The sequence below is a fragment of the Nanorana parkeri genome, unplaced genomic scaffold (assembly GCF_000935625.1).
Source record: "Nanorana parkeri isolate BGI_ZX_2015 unplaced genomic scaffold, ASM93562v1 scaffold480, whole genome shotgun sequence".
NCBI lineage: Eukaryota > Metazoa > Chordata > Amphibia > Anura > Dicroglossidae > Nanorana > Nanorana parkeri.
The window spans coordinates 1,095,126-1,112,650 of NW_017306748.1; the positions used below are offsets into that span (position 1 = coordinate 1,095,126).

A 17,525-nucleotide genomic window follows, 5' to 3' on the forward strand; every position below is an offset into this window, starting at 1 on the left:
GGCAGTCCTCCCACAGCTCTGCTCTCTGTGCAGCACAGTGATGATTTAATATAGGTTTGAAAAGGCATCTGGTGCACACAAAGTGGATTTATATCCTTTGTGGCTATTGAGCAATATATTTAAATGAACGTTTTTGTGCCCCAAGTTCAGTGTTAATATACTGTGATATGCTTAATATTGGGTTATGAATCAGTACTGGCTCCAGCTATATAAGGCCTATCTAGTTATATATGCAGATGATTGAGCAAAGACGACATTTGGTGGTTTGACAGTGTAGTAATATTATTCTCGGTTTACAGATTTAGTGCTTCAAGACCCTCGTTTTGTTGGTGTGAGAAAAGGCCGGAATGTCAGCATACAATGTGGATGTCAGAGTTCTTTACCCGTAAACAGCACCGTCACTTGGTATCGTGGACATCAGGATGGGTCAGTTATCAGCTACCTCTTACCAGATGAACATACGATGATGAATCAAAGCATTCTTTATATGAACAAGGTCCAGAAAAAACACAATGGGATCTACTTCTGTAACTTCACAAGAAACAACCTCACTAGAGTTCCCTGTGCAACAGAACTGATGGTTTTTGGTGAGTCCATGCATGGTTATACTGAGTGTTACTCTATGTGGTCTGCGTCTGAGATAGGGTGTAACGGAGTATACATACATCAGCCGTCAAGACACTCAAGGCGTTCAGCTAATTGGCATTTTCTGTAGCTACGGATGGTGCAGTCCCTATTTGTTCTGCTTTGCTGGGTGCCACCACACCCGTCGCTTCCTGAGAGATCTACAAAAACACAGGTGTTCTGCAATGCTACAGAACAGATTGCAACAAAGATTCTGCGCTTTTGGAAAGTAAACTAAAAATCAAATAGTGATCCAAAAGCTGCTATGAGAAGTGTTAAATGTGAAAGTTTTTTTTGAATATTTATTCACAGGGTTGTCACCCATGTTTTGATTCATATAATGCTACAGAACAAACACACTCTGAGCACCTAAGAGAACAGATAACAGAAAGAAGTAGGGATGAAAAGGAAGGAATAAAAAAAAAAAATAAAACATATCTTGAAAATAAAGGAGCGCAGCGGTTATGCTTTGATCTGTTCAAGGACTCGAGGGAACCCTGTACATAAGCTCTAGGTGGATGGGACTATTATAATGAACAGCCAGGGCTATTTTACAATAACTGTAACATTACAATTCTCCCTTAGGAAGAGGCGATTAATTGGGACATGATGTATAAATACATACAGTAAGTGGTCCATATAGCAGACATGTGCGATTCGTTTCAGAAAGATCCTTTATTCGGATATATCCGAATCTCTACACGACAGAAATAATGAATGAAAACTAATCCGAATTTCCGATAATGAAAATTTTGGAAGAAATTCGTTAGCGGTAGTCTGCTGCAAATTTTCGTTTCTGGCCGAAGATTTGTTGCAGCAAAGTGACATTAAACAAAAGAAAAAAATGGCTTTTTTCTTTTTACAGTCTGCAGAAGAGAAAAAAAAAAATCTGAGGTTCTCCCCAAATTTATACCAGACCCTTTAGGTCTGGTAGGAATGTTAGGAGGGACCCCTCCCAAGTAAAAAAAAAAAAAATGTGTGAGGTTCCCCCCCAAAAGCCATGCCAGGCCCTTTAGGTATGGTAGGAATTTTAAGTGGGAACTCCACCCACAAAAAATGGGGGAAAATTCCTACCAGACCCTCCATCTGAGCACAGGCCCGGCAGGGCAGGAAAGGGGGGTAACGATGATGTTATGCCCTAAATGGCCCTCCTAACATTCCTACCAGACCTAAAGGGTCTGGTATCAATTTGGGGAGAACCTCAGATTTTTTTTCTTTTCAGCAGACTGTAAAAAAAAAAAAAAAACCTTTTTTTTTTTTTTTCTTTAAAACAGAATGTAAAAAAAAAAAAAAAAACCCTTTTTTCTTCTTTTGTCTAATGTGACTTTGCTGCAACAAATATTTGTCCAAAAACGAATATTTGTACAGACTATCGCTAACTAATTTCTTCCAAATCCAGAAATGAATTGGCTTTCGGTCCCGAATCCCGAAAAACAAAATAACGGAAAATCCAAATGAATACGAAACAAAACAATTTTTTTGCCGGTGCACATGTCTACCATATAGTATGTTTGGTACAAAGATGATCACTTGAAATGCATTACACAAGAAAATGGGAGACTGGAATCTATCCAAAAAAATGATTTAACCTCCACATACAGAAAGGTTCCTTTACAGTAAGAGTTCTAGCCAACGCGGTAGAACTGGCTAGAAATATTAAGAAATAATACTCTTGAATGTTGATCTAGGGTGCTATCCAATTGTTTTAGCGGATCTGTAAGGAGTTTTCTCCCCTTGTTTTCTTTGCTTTTGCTTCGGTGAACTGCAGGTTCGAGGGTACAAAGTCTAAAGTGTTTTGGTATAAGTGACCTCTGTCACTAAAAGGTAGAAAAGAAGATAAAGCCCACCTGTAAAAGGAGATGCTGTATACCTAAGTTCTCGGCGGCCTGTGTGTAAACAATTGTTGCCTTGCTGCTCCCCAACATCTTCAGGTACCCTAACTTCAGGTGCGTCTAAAACCTGCACACACCTCCATAAGCTATGGTTCCTTCCACCGCCTCATATGTGCCGTAGAGACGCACAACCCTTCAGAAGGGACCACAACATCCCACTGGAGGACTAGAATCATATAGCAGGAAGTGTTGTTTACCTTCAGAGGAGTTGGTAAATGGAGGAAAATGGTATAGAAAAGGAACAGGAGATTTAGGATGTTTCCTATATGACCCAGATTATTACTTTTGCAAAGGCTGATCAGATGGGTACTCTCTGCACCATGTCTAACTATTAACATATTGAAAAGCACTGGTCTACCACAGGTCCTGACATTGATGGAGTAAGCTTTTATATAATAAAATATATAAAATGATCAAATAATTTTGCTGCAATATTCCACTTCTATCCAGAGATTCCCCACTCTCTACCTTTTTCCCCAGTCCGATGGCCAACATCATTCAATCCACTTTCTCTGAGCCCATGCCTAGCTTAAGTGAGAGAAGCAGCAGCACAGTGATGAGCTCATCCCTCAATCACCCTGCTTTCTCCTTAGCACATGAACTAATTGGCTCCTGGTGCTTCTTCTTCCTCTCACACTCTAGTTCTGCTGTGCAAGGAATGCAAGAGGCTGATACTAGGTCATAGGGATGCACAGATACCAAGATCTCGTACAAGTACAGATACTTTTCCAGCTCCAAGACTAGACTAGAGAAAAACTCCAAAGTTAGGGAGCAGCTGTCATTTTTCATGAGCATTAGCTACGGGGCTCCTGGGATTTGTACATCCCTGTTTTAATGTATATTTGTTATAAAGCTATTCCTCACTTAAGACCGAGTCCCGTTCCTACGACTAGGTCGTTAAGCAAATTGGTCGTCAAGCGAGGAACTGTATTAGTACAGTATTGTACTGTGGTGTTGGAGATGTACAGTACTGTACAGTGTACTGTACATCTGTTAATAGAGTACTTACTAAGAATAGTAGCGGAGAACGGAGTACAGTACTGTATGCAAGATGAAGTCGGTGAGATGCCGCACTGCCGTTGCCACGTACCCACACATACGGTTGGAGAGCTGGTCGTAAGTGTGAGCGGTCACTAAACAGGTAGATGGTTAAGTGAGGAATAGCTGTGTGTATGTATATATACACTGAGTGGCCAGATTATTATGACCACCCCATCAGTACTTCGTTGGGCCACGAGATAACTCCAGGAGATTACTTTGTTGGGCCGCCTCATGACTCCACAAGATGTTGAAAGGTGATGCAAGGAATCTGACACTGCACTGTTGCCCTTCTGTTGTCTTGTACCAGTCTTGCCACTCTCCGTTCTGCCCTAACATTGACTAGTCGCTGACGGCCACAATTCGCACGTTCAGACCCAGATTTTCGGCTGACAGTCCAGTCTTTAAACACTTTAACAATGAGCCCCTCATTTAACGAATTCTGCTGTTTTGCTGATACTCGCTCCATGGCTCGCGCCAACAATCATGCCACATTCAAAGGCTGTTAAATCGCGTAATTTACCCATATCTTCAGAAAAAAATCACTTCTACTGTCGTGGTAAACAACCTGCTTCCCTATTTATTAGGGATCCACCGATGCCGATACAAGCATCGGTATCGGCGGCGATACCGAGTATTTGCATGAGTACTCGTACTCGTGCAAATACTCCGATACAAAAAACGAGTACCAGTGCCATGTCCGCCATCTTCAGGGACCCGAATCCGCCGCACACAGGACCTCCATCGCGTCTTCAATGAAGCAAGATGGCCGCAAACTCCTCCTCCAAGTCCTCAGTCATCTGCTCCAGTCTGACCTCTTCTCCCGCTGATTGGCCGATTGGATGATTGACAGGCTTCCTCACCAGTCAGGAGTGACTGGTGAGGAAGACTGTCATCATCCAATCGGCCAATCAGCGGGAGAAGAGGTCAGAATGGAGCAGATGTCACAGCCTAGTAATCTGCTCCATTCTGATCTCTTCTCCCACTGATTGAATGATTGACCGGCTTCCACACCAGTCAGGATTGACTGGTGAGGAAGCTGGTCATCATCCAATCGGCCAATCAGCGGGAGAAGAGGTCAGAATGGAGCAGATGTCAGGAGTGACTGGTGGGAGATATGTTTCGCAGCACACCGTTCCTGCAAGAGACACCGACGTTGGACCCTTTCTCCCATCTACCATCAGAGTGATCTGTCTTCACTTCAGCTGCCTCTACCATCCAGTCCATGCGGCTCCCCCACAGCCGCCGACGGCGGTTACACACGCGCTGTCTGGGCCACAGTCCCGGCTCCGACGTGCGTGTGCATCTCCCCATCGCCTAATCCACTCATAGGAGCCCCACACCCCGATCCCACACTTTGGGGTCTGCCCATACAGTGCCGCCACCGAGTGACCCACAGTGGGCCCTTGTTCTTCCCACACACTCCACGGCCGCAATACCTTCTTCTCCCACCGCCATCCCGAGCTGCATCAGAGGCACTCACCACAACCCCAGTCTAGGTCCTCACCACAACTGCAGCAATCCACTGGGAACATCAGGAATTTCTACGCCCAGCACGGAAACAACAAAGGCCTGAGGACCACCACCGACATCCACCGCCGATGACAGCACCTCACCCATTACCAACCTTCACGGCTTGTATGTAATAAATGTATACAAATGCATTCATTGATACATTAGTGATTACAGAGCTGTATTAATTTGTATCTTTTATATGTGCCTAGAGTTCAGCTTTAATATACTTTCACAGCTACTGTATCCGCATCAGTAGTGTTACAAATAGAGAAAGTCTGCTGAAAGATCATGCCAGAGTGACATCAGGCCCGTTTCCTGTTTTTCATAGCAGTCATACCAAGCCAAAAATATTCTGCCGCTGCATTTTAATTTTATCTGCAGCAGTCTGTGGGAAGGAACATGTGTTCTCTAAACCTTTATAAACAGCGAATGGAAAAAAGAAAAGGCAGAGGGCTGCAGATGTCAAAGTAAACCTGTCACCGCTATGCTACACACCAAAGCCGATCTATATGCATTCGGTGACCTGATATAGGAATAGCGTTGTGTCGTTCTTGCAGTAAACCTCCAAGCTTCAATAATAATCATTCTCCAAGTGCCCCATAAAACATTCATGATACTATTTCTCATAAAATGTATTTTAAAAATGAATAGAAAGTTGGTTTGCTGGTAAGGGAAGTCAATTGGGTTACAATGGAATACAAATCCTTTGTTTAGTTATAAAACCACAAAAACATTGTTCCGGAAAATCTGCTCAGTGACAAAATGTTCCTGGGAACCCTTTCTACATTGTTGGTAATTTATAAACATGATAATTGTAACTTAAAGTATAATTAAAGCCTTTCATGTTTTTGCATATATCTATTGCTAGCAAGCAGTTGATATATGCAAAAACATAAAAAAAAAGTTTACAAAAAGGGTTCAAAATTAGATGCGTCTCCGCCGCACGCTCCTGTCCGAAGATCTGAAGATTTTCGGGGCGGCCGCAAAGGATGATGGGGCGGGCGCATGCGCAGTAGAGATCTTCGGCGGGGAGAAGAGGGGAGACAGGGTAACTAAATGTTAGCAGTCCAGCAGCGTGCACCCACACAGACTCCGGGGGACACAGAATACACAGCAGTCAGCGCTGGATCAGAGACTGGCACCAGCGCTGGAGAGACTCCTGAAAACTACTGGAAAGAAGATGATCGCATCAAGAGGCATCACTTAAGGTAAGTCCTTACACTAGCATTGGGGGGGGGGGGTTTTGGCTTTAATGTCACTTTAAAGCTGAACTTCGAGCAAGAAAGCAATGTATGTTATTTAAGTAGGCAACTTACCACTTTTTATTGCCTATTGGCACCAAATAAACTGCCATTTCCACCCATGGAGACCGATCAGCTCAACAAGCTACCTATGTGGAGGTTGAAAGGGCACCTCACCACCCCTTTGTATTCTTACTATAGGCAGAGCTGGAATCACTACAGCTCTCATCTGTGAACACTGGCAGGGTTTTCTCTAGCTCTTTCTGTACAGTTATGCCACATTCCCAAGCTGTTCTTTGTTCTCCTGTCAAAGCCCATACTAAGGCCAACATGACCTCTGCTGACTCCCAAGAGCAGGCCAATAGGTTGGCTGTAGGAAGAGAACTCTTGGCAGATGTTATTTTGCAAGGAGCTTCTATGGCCATTCATAGTTCATCCTGCAGGTCCCTCCCTGTGGCTACTCCTGATGCTGGCTCATATTATAATCCTGCAATGGTATCAGAAGGTTAAAGAATACGAATATATTTACTCTAAAAGGGGTAGAAAAAAATATTTTGATGTCGAGATGGAGAGGATGCCTTACATGTTAATTATGGATTGCTTGGAGATCAGCTTTCATTTTACAGGCAGCAAAAGGAGGAAATTTTAGGTTGTCAGTGAAGCTTTTCTACCCATGTATTAGGTGCCTGTCAGGACAGAATAGTGTTGACTTGCTTTAAGGTGCATGTTCTATTTCTTTTATTTCACTGCTTGGTGATAAGAACAAGAACATACATATCTAGAGGGCCAACGCCTGATATACACAGAGATGTCTGTGTCAGTGACCATCCAAGCAGCGTAGGAATAAAATACCCCTGTTATGTTAAATATATGAAGAGAATGGACGGAGATCGATAGTTCAACAAAAGAGAACTGGGCAGGGCTCACAACACTACCTGAGATGTCAGTGCTACAGAAGCTCAAACAGGAAATTAGGAGTTCACTGGATTTCTGGCAGACACACAGGTATTTTTCTATACTTGTAGCGTTTGTTAAAGGCATAAAACATAGGAAAATGTACATTACAGCAATGTATCAGAAAGGAAGTAAAAGGAATAACTCCATTGGGGACCCCACCAGCAAAAAGTGGAGCTTTACCGCTTTCACTAAAAATCCCCTCAGCATAAAGCTCTGCACGCTAATAGGAAATCTTACATTCATTAGTTAAACATATTTTTATTTTACTTACAATTACTGTTATTCCACTTCCTGGTCTTTTTGGGCATTAATGATGTAATTGTGACCAAGTGCTGCATCCTGAGAAGATTACATCAGCAGAGTATTGCTGGGAAATCTCATCGGTAATCTCATGAGATCTCAGGGAAATGCAGTTTCCTCCCCTGAGATGATGTGCATGGTCACATGTCCAGTCACATGTGCCAGAAATCCAGGAAGTAAAGGGAGAGCTATTAATCTGCCCTTTGTAAACATGGCCACTGTCAGATGGCTGAGGAAGAAAAGAGAAATAAGGTATGCAAAGAATACAAGCCAGGAATTATCTAGAAGTATGTGTTTGTAGATTGTCATTACTAAACATTTCTAAAGATGTGTTTGTTGTCATTTCAATGATATGGGTAAAGGTCCACTTTAAGTAGGGCAGAAAAATGTTCGAACCTCTGTCAGGTTTTACTGCTGTCTAAATTACCATAGCCAACTATATACATTTGAGAAGAAAGTGCATAAATGTGGTAGCACATTTCTTGTGACTGTCAAATGAAGTACTTAGAAAAATAACGGCATGAAAAAAAAAGTTGCTTCACTCCTTGTAAATCTCCCCCTCTAGATTTAGCCCGCTAGCAATATAACTGATACTGCTATACCATCCATAGACATGAATGCATTTTTTTTTAATGTTGCAGGTTCTGGGAACCAAGCTACAGCAAAGTCGAGAAATATAATGAAAGATGCAATCATAATGGTTCAGACAATTCTTATTGTGCTTTTCATAAGTGTGCCAATATCCATTCTAATGGAAATGGTAAGTGTGGACGCTGGAAGACAGGGCATGCAGCAGAGAATACCGAGCGTGTGCATCAAAATCATGTTCTGTGCTAGTCTGTAATCAGCATTCTGAGACAGGGGTCAGGGTTTGTATTCACAATCCAGATGGGTATTCAAGCAAACTTAATACATCGTATGAAAAGAGATTAGACTGATAACTAAAGCAAGTGCTGATGGCACAGAATTTTTACAGTAGGACTGAGGATCGTTCAGAATGGACTTTTATTCTGCCACTCATATTTAAAGGGAATTTCCCACTTATAGGGAAGCCACACATCTAATTCTTTTTTTGGGTAGTAGTCCTCCCACCCTAGTGTCCTGCTTTTAAGAAGACTAAGAGCTAATTTTTGCTTCCACACAGCGCCACCTACTGGGAAAATGTTGTACTGAGTACAATCATACACATGTAGCGGTACTCTGTTAGCATCACTATCAGAGTTATTCACAAAAGGGTGAAGAGTTTGGAGAAGACAGGAGAAGTGAACAATCTAGGACAACATAGCTGAACTGGAAAGTGAGCTGAACTGGAGAATTTGTCAAAATCAGCTAGTTTGGCCTAGATTGTTCACTTCTCCTGCCTTCTCCAAACTCTTCACCCTTTTGTGAATAACCCTGATATATCTCTAAATGCTCCAGCTCCAGCCAGCTAGTCAGCAATAGACAAAGGGGAGTGATCAAAAGAGGATTACAATCAAACACAAATTACCCTTTATTCCTAGCACTTTGTCAGTCTGCAATATCATGTGTGTAATCTTTTGTATTTATTATGTTTTAGAATATCTATAACTCCATATTTCACAACCAGACATTTCAAGGCGGAGGTCAGCCATTGCACGCTACATGTGCCTCCATAGTAAACCTTTAATGAAAGAAATACACAAACTGCCATTGCTGATCTCCTTTTGAAAATGTTACTTGTTGGCTTCAGTGCTCTGACTTGGAACAAGCGAGTGAATTCTGATCAAAAGTCAGAAACCTGCATGCTTGTTCCAGGTCAATGACTCTTAAAACACTATGGTTGCATTTTCATGCTTCTATCAAGGAACAGTTTCTCATGCGTTAGTCTTTGTTGCAGAAATTATATAATTAGTAATCATTTGTCTCTATTGCAGAAGAAAAAACGCACTCTGAAGATTGAGGATCATACATATGAGGTATGAATATTTTCTAACACTGCTGCACATTTTCATAGATAGATAGATAGATAGATAGATAGATAGATAGATAGATAGATAGATAGATAGATAGATAGATAGATAGATAGATAGGAGGTATTGTAGCAAAAAGATCCCTACTGTCCTGCTACTGACTAACTCCAGTACAAAACTACAGTAACATTCCCCTGTTAACCACATCACCACCACCCTTTCTGTGTCGGTACCTGTTGGTGCGTTGGAAGATTTCGTGCTGAAGAGGAGACAGCAAGAGAAGGTGGTCAAATACAAAGCCTAGTACCTATCATGCAGGAATATCTGAAAGAATATGATAAGTATCCAAGTCAATTCACTCATAGCTAAATGAATAGTTTTAGATGAAGCTCTCTAAATAATTCAAGTCATTAAAATCATGCTAACCGTTAATATTAAGTTCAAGTGCTTAGTCTTTTGAGGTGAAATACACAGGCCTACAGTTGACGAATAGACATGAAGTGGTAGCACGATGCTTGATTCATATCTACCTTGGCCCGGGTACACCACAGCAGTGCAGGGCTGACACCGTGGAGATACACACTAAGCACATCTAGGGATGGAGTTCCATCACTGAAGCCTGTAGAAACGCAACCTTTGCCGTCCAAAGCCATAGATAATTTTCCTATTTTACTACTCCTAAGCTGGCAGAGTATATTATGACAATGTGTAAAGGAACAAAAAGTGTAGCCAATAACTGTACAGTGAGAAAATAGCTTTTTTCTCTGTCACGTTTAGCCGCAAGCCTACTGTGCCTAGCGGTGAATCTGGCCCTGAGCACGTCTAAAATACTGGATAATAGTTCACATACGATCCAAGCTCAAAGTGCTGTGAAGCAATTCCCCTTTTCTCCAACCATGACTGCTCTACATTTTAAAAAAAGGAGTAGGTGAATATATTGGAACTCCTATAAACAGGAGGCAGGAACATCTGTTCATCCATGTTCTCTAATATGACAATAGTTTTTTATTTAGTTATGAATAGGGTTGCACAGATACCAAGTACAGTACTCGGTACAAGTACGAGTACATGTACCGATACTTTTGAGCTCCAAGACTACACTAGAGAAAAATTCAAAAATTAGGAGGCAGCAGTCATTTGTAAGGAGCACACGGAGCTCCTGGGATTTGTACATCTCCGTTTTAATGTACGATTTTGTTTTTATAAATATAAAGGGATGCACAGATACCAGTTTTGCGAGTACGAGTACTGGTACTTGCCGAGTACTTACAAGTACGAGTACTGATACATTTTTGTTTATTGTCATGTGACAGTTTTTCTAAAACAATACAGAATAATGATTTCAGGACAGTGGTGGAGCACCAGAGCCCGGTCCCAGCTGCAACCACTGCAACCCTGGTAGTTCTCATGAAAATGCCAAGTATCTGCACTGGTACTCAAAAAGTATCTGTGCATCCCTAGTTATGAAGTTAAATGTATTACTGGCATTAAAAAGAGTTATAATATAGCTGAAACGCAATGGATAATGAAAGATGCATCAAGGATGTATAAAATGCTTTTCTATAAAACATAACGGTTGAACTTGATGGACTTGTGTCTTTTTTCAACCTCAAATGCTATGTAACTATAAAGGTGTCCAGTGATATGTCTATTCCCCAGCTGTTACAAAATCAAATGACAGTACGTTTCAGTTTAGAATGCTGGTGCCCTCTGCTGTTCTTTGTTCAAAATGCAGCTGTAACATGGTTAGATGCAGATTTCAGACACACAGCTTTGAGCCCTGCAGCCAACAACCTGTGTCAGGGCACAAACAGGGTCTCTTGTGGTGGGCTTCCTATATGTGTTACCAAATTGATGACCCCTTCTAGTTATATACATGTTTCCGAAGCAGTTAGGCATTTTAGTTCAAAATTAGGAAATCAAAAGACGCCAGCCAAGGATTAAATGCACTGTTACTGAGAATTCAGGTATAAGCAGGGCCGTCCCTAAATTGAGGTGGTTGCCTCAGGCGGCATCTCATTGGGTCACCTGGAGGGGAAGGGGAGTGACATAAAACCAAATGTATCCCATTGCACTCCTGACCGGAAGATCCCAATAAAACAGGGTGTGTGCGGCAGTGACAGCAGATGCCTCCGCAAATCACACAAATTTCAGTAGAAAGTCACTCGCACTCCAAAGCGATGCCAAGTCAATCTCTTTATTGGCTACGGTAGTGTAACATCTCAAAGCGACGTTTCAGAAAAATATTTGTTTGCCTGAAGAAGTGACCACTGGGTTCCGAAACGTCGCTTTGAGATGTTACACTCCCGTAGTCAATAAAGAGATTGACTTAGCATCGCTTTGGAGTGCGAGTGACTTTCTACTGAAATTAATGGGAGTGACAAACACGCATTGGGTGCACCTATGTGTGAAAACGACAATTAGGCAACATGTTACATATCACTGTGAACATCAGAGTGCAAGCAATCATTCTAGGGCCATCAATCACTGTTAACACACTTTTAAAGAGTCGCCTATGGACAATTTTGCAGTTTCGCACCCGCATGCAATCTTAAGGCTTGACATGTTTGGTGTCTATTTACCCGACGTGACTCCATCTTTCATATTTTACCACAAAATTGTGTACTAATAAATGTTTTATAACATAATGTAGGGAAAACAGTTTTGTTTTGTTTTTTTACAAAATTGTATTTTTTCTTTATATAGTAAAAAATAAAAAACCCTAGTGGTGATTAAATACCCCCAAAAGAAAGCTCTATCTGTCCCCAAAAAATGGTATAAAATTAATTTCAGTACAGCATTGCATGACTGAATAAATGTCAGTTAAAGTACCGCAGCGCTGAATACTGAAAAATGGCCTGGACAGGATGGGGGTTTCACACCCCGGTCAGCAAGTGGTTAAAGAAGACCAAAGACATTTCCAGCTTTGAAATTAAAGGCTTCTATCTAAACCTGACCTGAGACATAAGTGAACTGCTCATACAGGCACAAGCAGTTTTTTGCACCTGTCTATAAATTGCTCAAAGTAATCCAACGTGATATTGGGCTTATTCAATCAAACAGAGCAAAGTGCTAAATGCCTTACCTGTAATCACCAATCAGGATCAATCTACTGTGACTTCACTGAAGCTGAAGTTGTGTTTTCCTTCATTATAGTCTTCTGTGCAGCAGATAAAATAAAGTTGTTTTAATGTCTTTAAACAGGGACTGGAGGCATACCAAACAGCAACCTATGAGGATATCCAGACAGTGCGGATGTTTACCACTAAAACCATGGAAGGAGAACACCCGTGTCTGGAGTAGGTTTCGGCCAGAGCTAGAAATACAAGGACTCCACTAGCATCTGCTGGGACTTACAGTTCCTATGACTTCTTCACTATATAGTGCTAACGTTGACATGTTAAGTTTCAAACCCTGACTGCGAGATCTGCATTTGCACCGGAAAGGACACGCGTGAAGGACAGACTAGTCTGTAAATGATCAGGGTCAAGGTGAACTCTCTGCAATTGACATTCTACTTTGGATAAAGCTGGCCGGTTAGATGATAGGTATCTTGTCCCAGGGAGCCTGTGAGATGGCTTAAAGGGAGGTCTCAAGGAAATGTGCACACATGTTTTTCTCACATTTGGGTGTACGTTTAATAAACTGTGATAAAACTAGCTTTATCACGAGTTAACTTTACTCAGCAGATCTCTTTGTTTTTCTCGGCTGCACAGAACCACAATACTTATCTCGTGATAAAGCTGTGCTCTACTTTTCTCCCTTTATTAAACAGGTACATTCCCATTACTTTCTGTGTACTTATCACCAGGATGAGAAGAGGTGAGATATTTCTGTTCCTACCTGACTTATCTCGGGTTATTAAACAGCATTTTCTAGACTTTTCACTTTGCTAAGGTGAGAAAAGCCTTCTCACTGCTTATCACACTCTTTCACAGTTTATTAAACGTACACCTTAATAGGTTATTGTTCTGGTACTATTCCATTATTATATTTTTTTTCTTCTGTTACCCATTTCTAGATCAGCAGTTTAGATTCCTCCTCCCATTGGCTTTTGACACTGGACATACATATATGTATATGTGCATGTGCATTTTTATATGTTATCAACCTACTGTCAGGCTACCTGCATTGTGCACATGTCTATGTATTGTCAGGTGCTATGTGTAGCAGATGCAGTGCATCAGGAAGATGGTATTGTATTAAACCTCCCTGTACACAGAGAGCCTACAACAGACAAAGGAGGGAAAAGAACGAACATGCAGTTTCCCTATTCCTGTATCAAAAAATATACTGTAAATGCATTTAAATAGGAGCTATACCTACACGATTATTGACTCATTTGTTGGGATGAATCAAAAGTAACAGAATAAATGAAAGTCTTACTGTCCTGGAGAAAATGCTGCTCTAGTGCAAGACACGTGAACCAAAAGCCCGGGTATTCAGTAATGTCATCTCTGCTGAAGTGAAGGATCATCCAATCTGAACGCAGATCCTTCCCTTTGGCAGACACCCTATGATCAAATGGCGATTTTGGTCTAGTGACGAGCGCTAGAAGGATCCTGAAGCAGAGTTCTCGAGTAAGCATTTTAGCCCATCTATTTTTCTGTAATAGAAAATGTGAAGAAGCACACTGTAAATAAATATATCCATATTTAAGTATTGATATAAGCAATTAGTCTACATTAATTGTGGACATCAACAGAAACTACTGTGGAAAAATGTACTACACAGGATGCAATAAAAAAAAAAATCGACATAATCAAATACAAACATTTTTACAGAATAAGTCTGATGGATGTAAATTACAAACAGTAAAACATTAAGGATTCAAAGCAGCAGTGATAAGATGTGACAAAAAGGCAAATATGCTACATGGAAGAAATGCTACATGGAAGAATTGTTAAATACTAACAAAAATACAAAGTGCAGAAACATACACAACGAGGTGGGCAAATACTGGAGCAGGGAGAGTCCCATAATAATTAGACCTATAGAATGCAGGCACTTTCCCCGCTACTGACCCTAATATGGCAGTAACACTGTAGGAGAAGGGCAGTGGACTCTTAAAGAGGCACCGTCAGTCTCTAAAAAAACAAAATCATATCTGAAGTTCTCTGCAGTAGTAGAGGTAATATACTTACCTCTCTAGTGACCTGTGTCTCCTACCTTTTGCTCCAGCACTTCAGCCTTCCATAAGACTCTTTGGCTTTCAATGCTTAAAGAGTTGTCAGACGCCGGTATCCCCTATCGCATGTTGCGGTTCTATCTTTCAGCCCTTACGCAACAACAGAACACAGGAATGACGTAGGGGTCAATGGATGGAACCACAGAGCGCAGTTGGGGGACACAGACATCTGACATTCCTGGAAGTGTTGAATGTCTTATGGAGGCTGCAGTGCTGGGACAGAGGAAAGGAAGAAAACACACGCCTTCAAAGATGTGAGGTTCTTCTATTGCAGGGAACTGCAGATAGGATTTTGTTTTATAGGTTCTATAGATATTCCGGTGCTGCCGATTTGTTACCAGAATAGTCAGTGTGCTATGGGCATAACAGTGCAAAGGTTCTATCCAGGCTATTACCCTCTGAGATAATTATTATTTAATGTATGATCTTGTTTTTGTGTACAGATTTGTATAAACTAGTCAAACTTTCTTAGAAAAGTTAACTGGTGATGTCCATTACAGATCACAGCTTCAGAGATGCCAGTGACCAGAGCAGAGGTTGCATGTTGTATAGGCTATGTGTATATCTGTATAGGCTACTTCCTTTTTTTTTTTATAATACTCTGGAATCTTTTCCTTTTTTATGTCTTGGAGATCTCGGTATAACACAGAGGGGTCCATTCCCATTGAGGGCCCAGAGTAATAACTTCTTCATTTCACTTCCAGCCTCAATACAGGTGACATCTTGTGTTGCAGTGCTCTATAACATATGAGTGTATAACAAGTATTAGATTTTCATAGCAGGACTGAAAGTGGTGTGGAGCCCTATTTGTTTACTACAGGGTATGGTTTGAGACAGTTAAACCTTTTCAGGCTCATAAACACATTTATTTACATTCCGAGAAGCCTATTTTGATGCCCAGTGCTGTGACACACGTCAGCGTTTACATGATGCCGCTTTGCTGAATGCTGTACGCACATATTCACCCATGTACATGAGTTTTAGGGTGTAGTATTTTTAATTTGTCTATTCCCTTTATGAGTTTGGTTTTCTAAGTTATATTTATCTACTGCACACCAGTCAAAACATTTAAGCTTTTAGGTTAACGTATACAAAGAGAAGAGATTGCAGTGGTAAATCTTCTGAGGCTAATTTGAACTTGTTTGGTTGTTCTGTAGTATTAGGAAAGGGACAGTCCATGCAGAAGTAACGCTGCAGTCACAAGTGTAGTGTGATGGATAGGTTTACCCGCTGGCTTCTTAGGTCTTGGGTATTCAGATGGTAAGATCTACTTGATATAATTTGTGGGTCTGTTCCCATCCACTGTGGAGGTCCCTGCTCACCTTGAGGCGATACCACTCCTCCAGCTATATTCCACATAATATAAAATAAATTAGGAATTCAACGGTATACCAGCCTGGGAACTGAAGTGCAGAATCCAAACCGCTACCAGAGCACCCAAGAAGCCATCAAAGGGGTTGCACTCTCCAGCAAGTTTCATAAACTGAACTAGTTTTGAGTGGACTGACCCCTTTAACCTTGCTTCACTTACCAACCAGCCCTGCTGAGGATAAGAAAATGAATTAGCACCTGATAGCTATATGCTTACATTCTTAAGTTCAACTTCTGCCAAAGCTACCTGTGTATCAAATAAGCTATAGAGTTTTATTACATTACAGTGATATAAATATGTTATATTGTATGCATAAAGTGTACTTGAATAAAATATTTTAAAATATGGATTGCGTTGTTTTTTTCCACACTCTAATACCACTGATGCCTAGAATCTGGTGCTCTGATAAGTGCCACCACCAGGAGATGAGATTCAATCACCCATTGCTACTTTTGGCTGCAGTTGTTAATGATGTAATTAAAGCTAGCCACACACAGCTAGACTTCTCTTCTCCAGCCCGTGGGCAGAACGAGAGAAAACCAATGCATTCTCCATGCACGGTAAACAGCATGCATGGAGTCATCTCTGCTGCCGGCTATTGTATTCAGGAACAATGGAACAGGAACAAATGGATTCAAATTATCAGAAGATCTGTCAAATTGTGATGAAGCATAATGGCTCTGGCGAGGCCATTCTTGACATAATGGTGGTGTTCCTAAGACAAGGAGCCCAGAATTGAAGATTCACACTTATAACTCCAATGAGAGCCCCAAGCATAGTCTAAAAATTTTAAATAGTAGTTCACAAAAGGACAGGACAGACATGTTTGGGGAACTGAAAAGACCTCCCCCTTCCTCAGGGATTAAATCTTCAACCCATTTTTAAACCTACTTTTGTCAAGCTGGATAGTGCTTGACAGGCCAATCCATGACTTGATCGAGTAGTTCGAAGTGATAGTAAGTCAGGTTCCACTATGCCTTAAGCTCGCCATAGATGGCTCGAATTTTGGCGGTTTACTGTTGTCTGAAATTTGACCGGTTTATGGCCAACTTAGGGACCATGGAAACTGACTTACTTCTACTCTAAACTACTCAGCAATAACAGACTGAAAAGGAGGGGGCCGTGGGGCTGTGAACAAAGGAAACATTTGATTTAATTTTCGGAGAAGCCGATTTCAAGCATAAGACCCATATACGCATCAACTGCTATGGAAGAATGGAAGTCTTGCTATAATGGTATACTGCAAGGTAGTGGTTCTTACTGTAGTTTTATTTCAAATGTTGTAAACCAATGGAATAAGGTAATTAAGTCAAATAATACAACTATCAGACCTAAAGCCTGAATAAAAATTTTGGCTAAAACATTAAGCAGCAATACAAGGAAAACAGAAAAAACAGTGAAAACAGTGAAAAATACTCCAGGCCATGAACTTTCCCCACTAATACCAGTAACTTGACCAAGTGCCAC

At 41.2% G+C, this 17,525-nt stretch overlaps 1 protein-coding gene across 1 annotated transcript; it reads left to right on the forward strand.

Moving 5' to 3' along the window:
• Nucleotides 1-466: 466 nt before the first annotated feature.
• CD79B (CD79b molecule) lies at nt 467-12,911 on the forward strand. Its single transcript, XM_018560832.1, has 4 exons — nt 467-587; nt 8,209-8,327; nt 9,463-9,504; nt 12,703-12,911. The coding sequence occupies exons 1-4, from the start codon at nt 467-469 to the stop codon at nt 12,799-12,801; spliced, it is 381 nt and encodes a 126-aa protein (XP_018416334.1). The 3' UTR covers nt 12,802-12,911.
• The last annotated feature ends 4,614 nt before the right edge of the window (nt 12,912-17,525 follow it).

What these genes read in the sequence shown, in the direction of transcription:
- CD79B (XM_018560832.1), top strand. Translation starts at nt 467, where the DNA reads ATGAATCAAAGCATTCTTTATATGAACAAGGTCCAGAAAAAACACAAT. An exon ending in AACAGAACTGATGGTTTTTG is followed by an intron (nt 588 to 8,208) that starts GTGAGTCCATGC and finishes TTAATGTTGCAG; the next exon opens with GTTCTGGGAACCAAGCTACA. An exon ending in TTGAGGATCATACATATGAG is followed by an intron (nt 9,505 to 12,702) that starts GTATGAATATTT and finishes GTCTTTAAACAG; the next exon opens with GGACTGGAGGCATACCAAAC.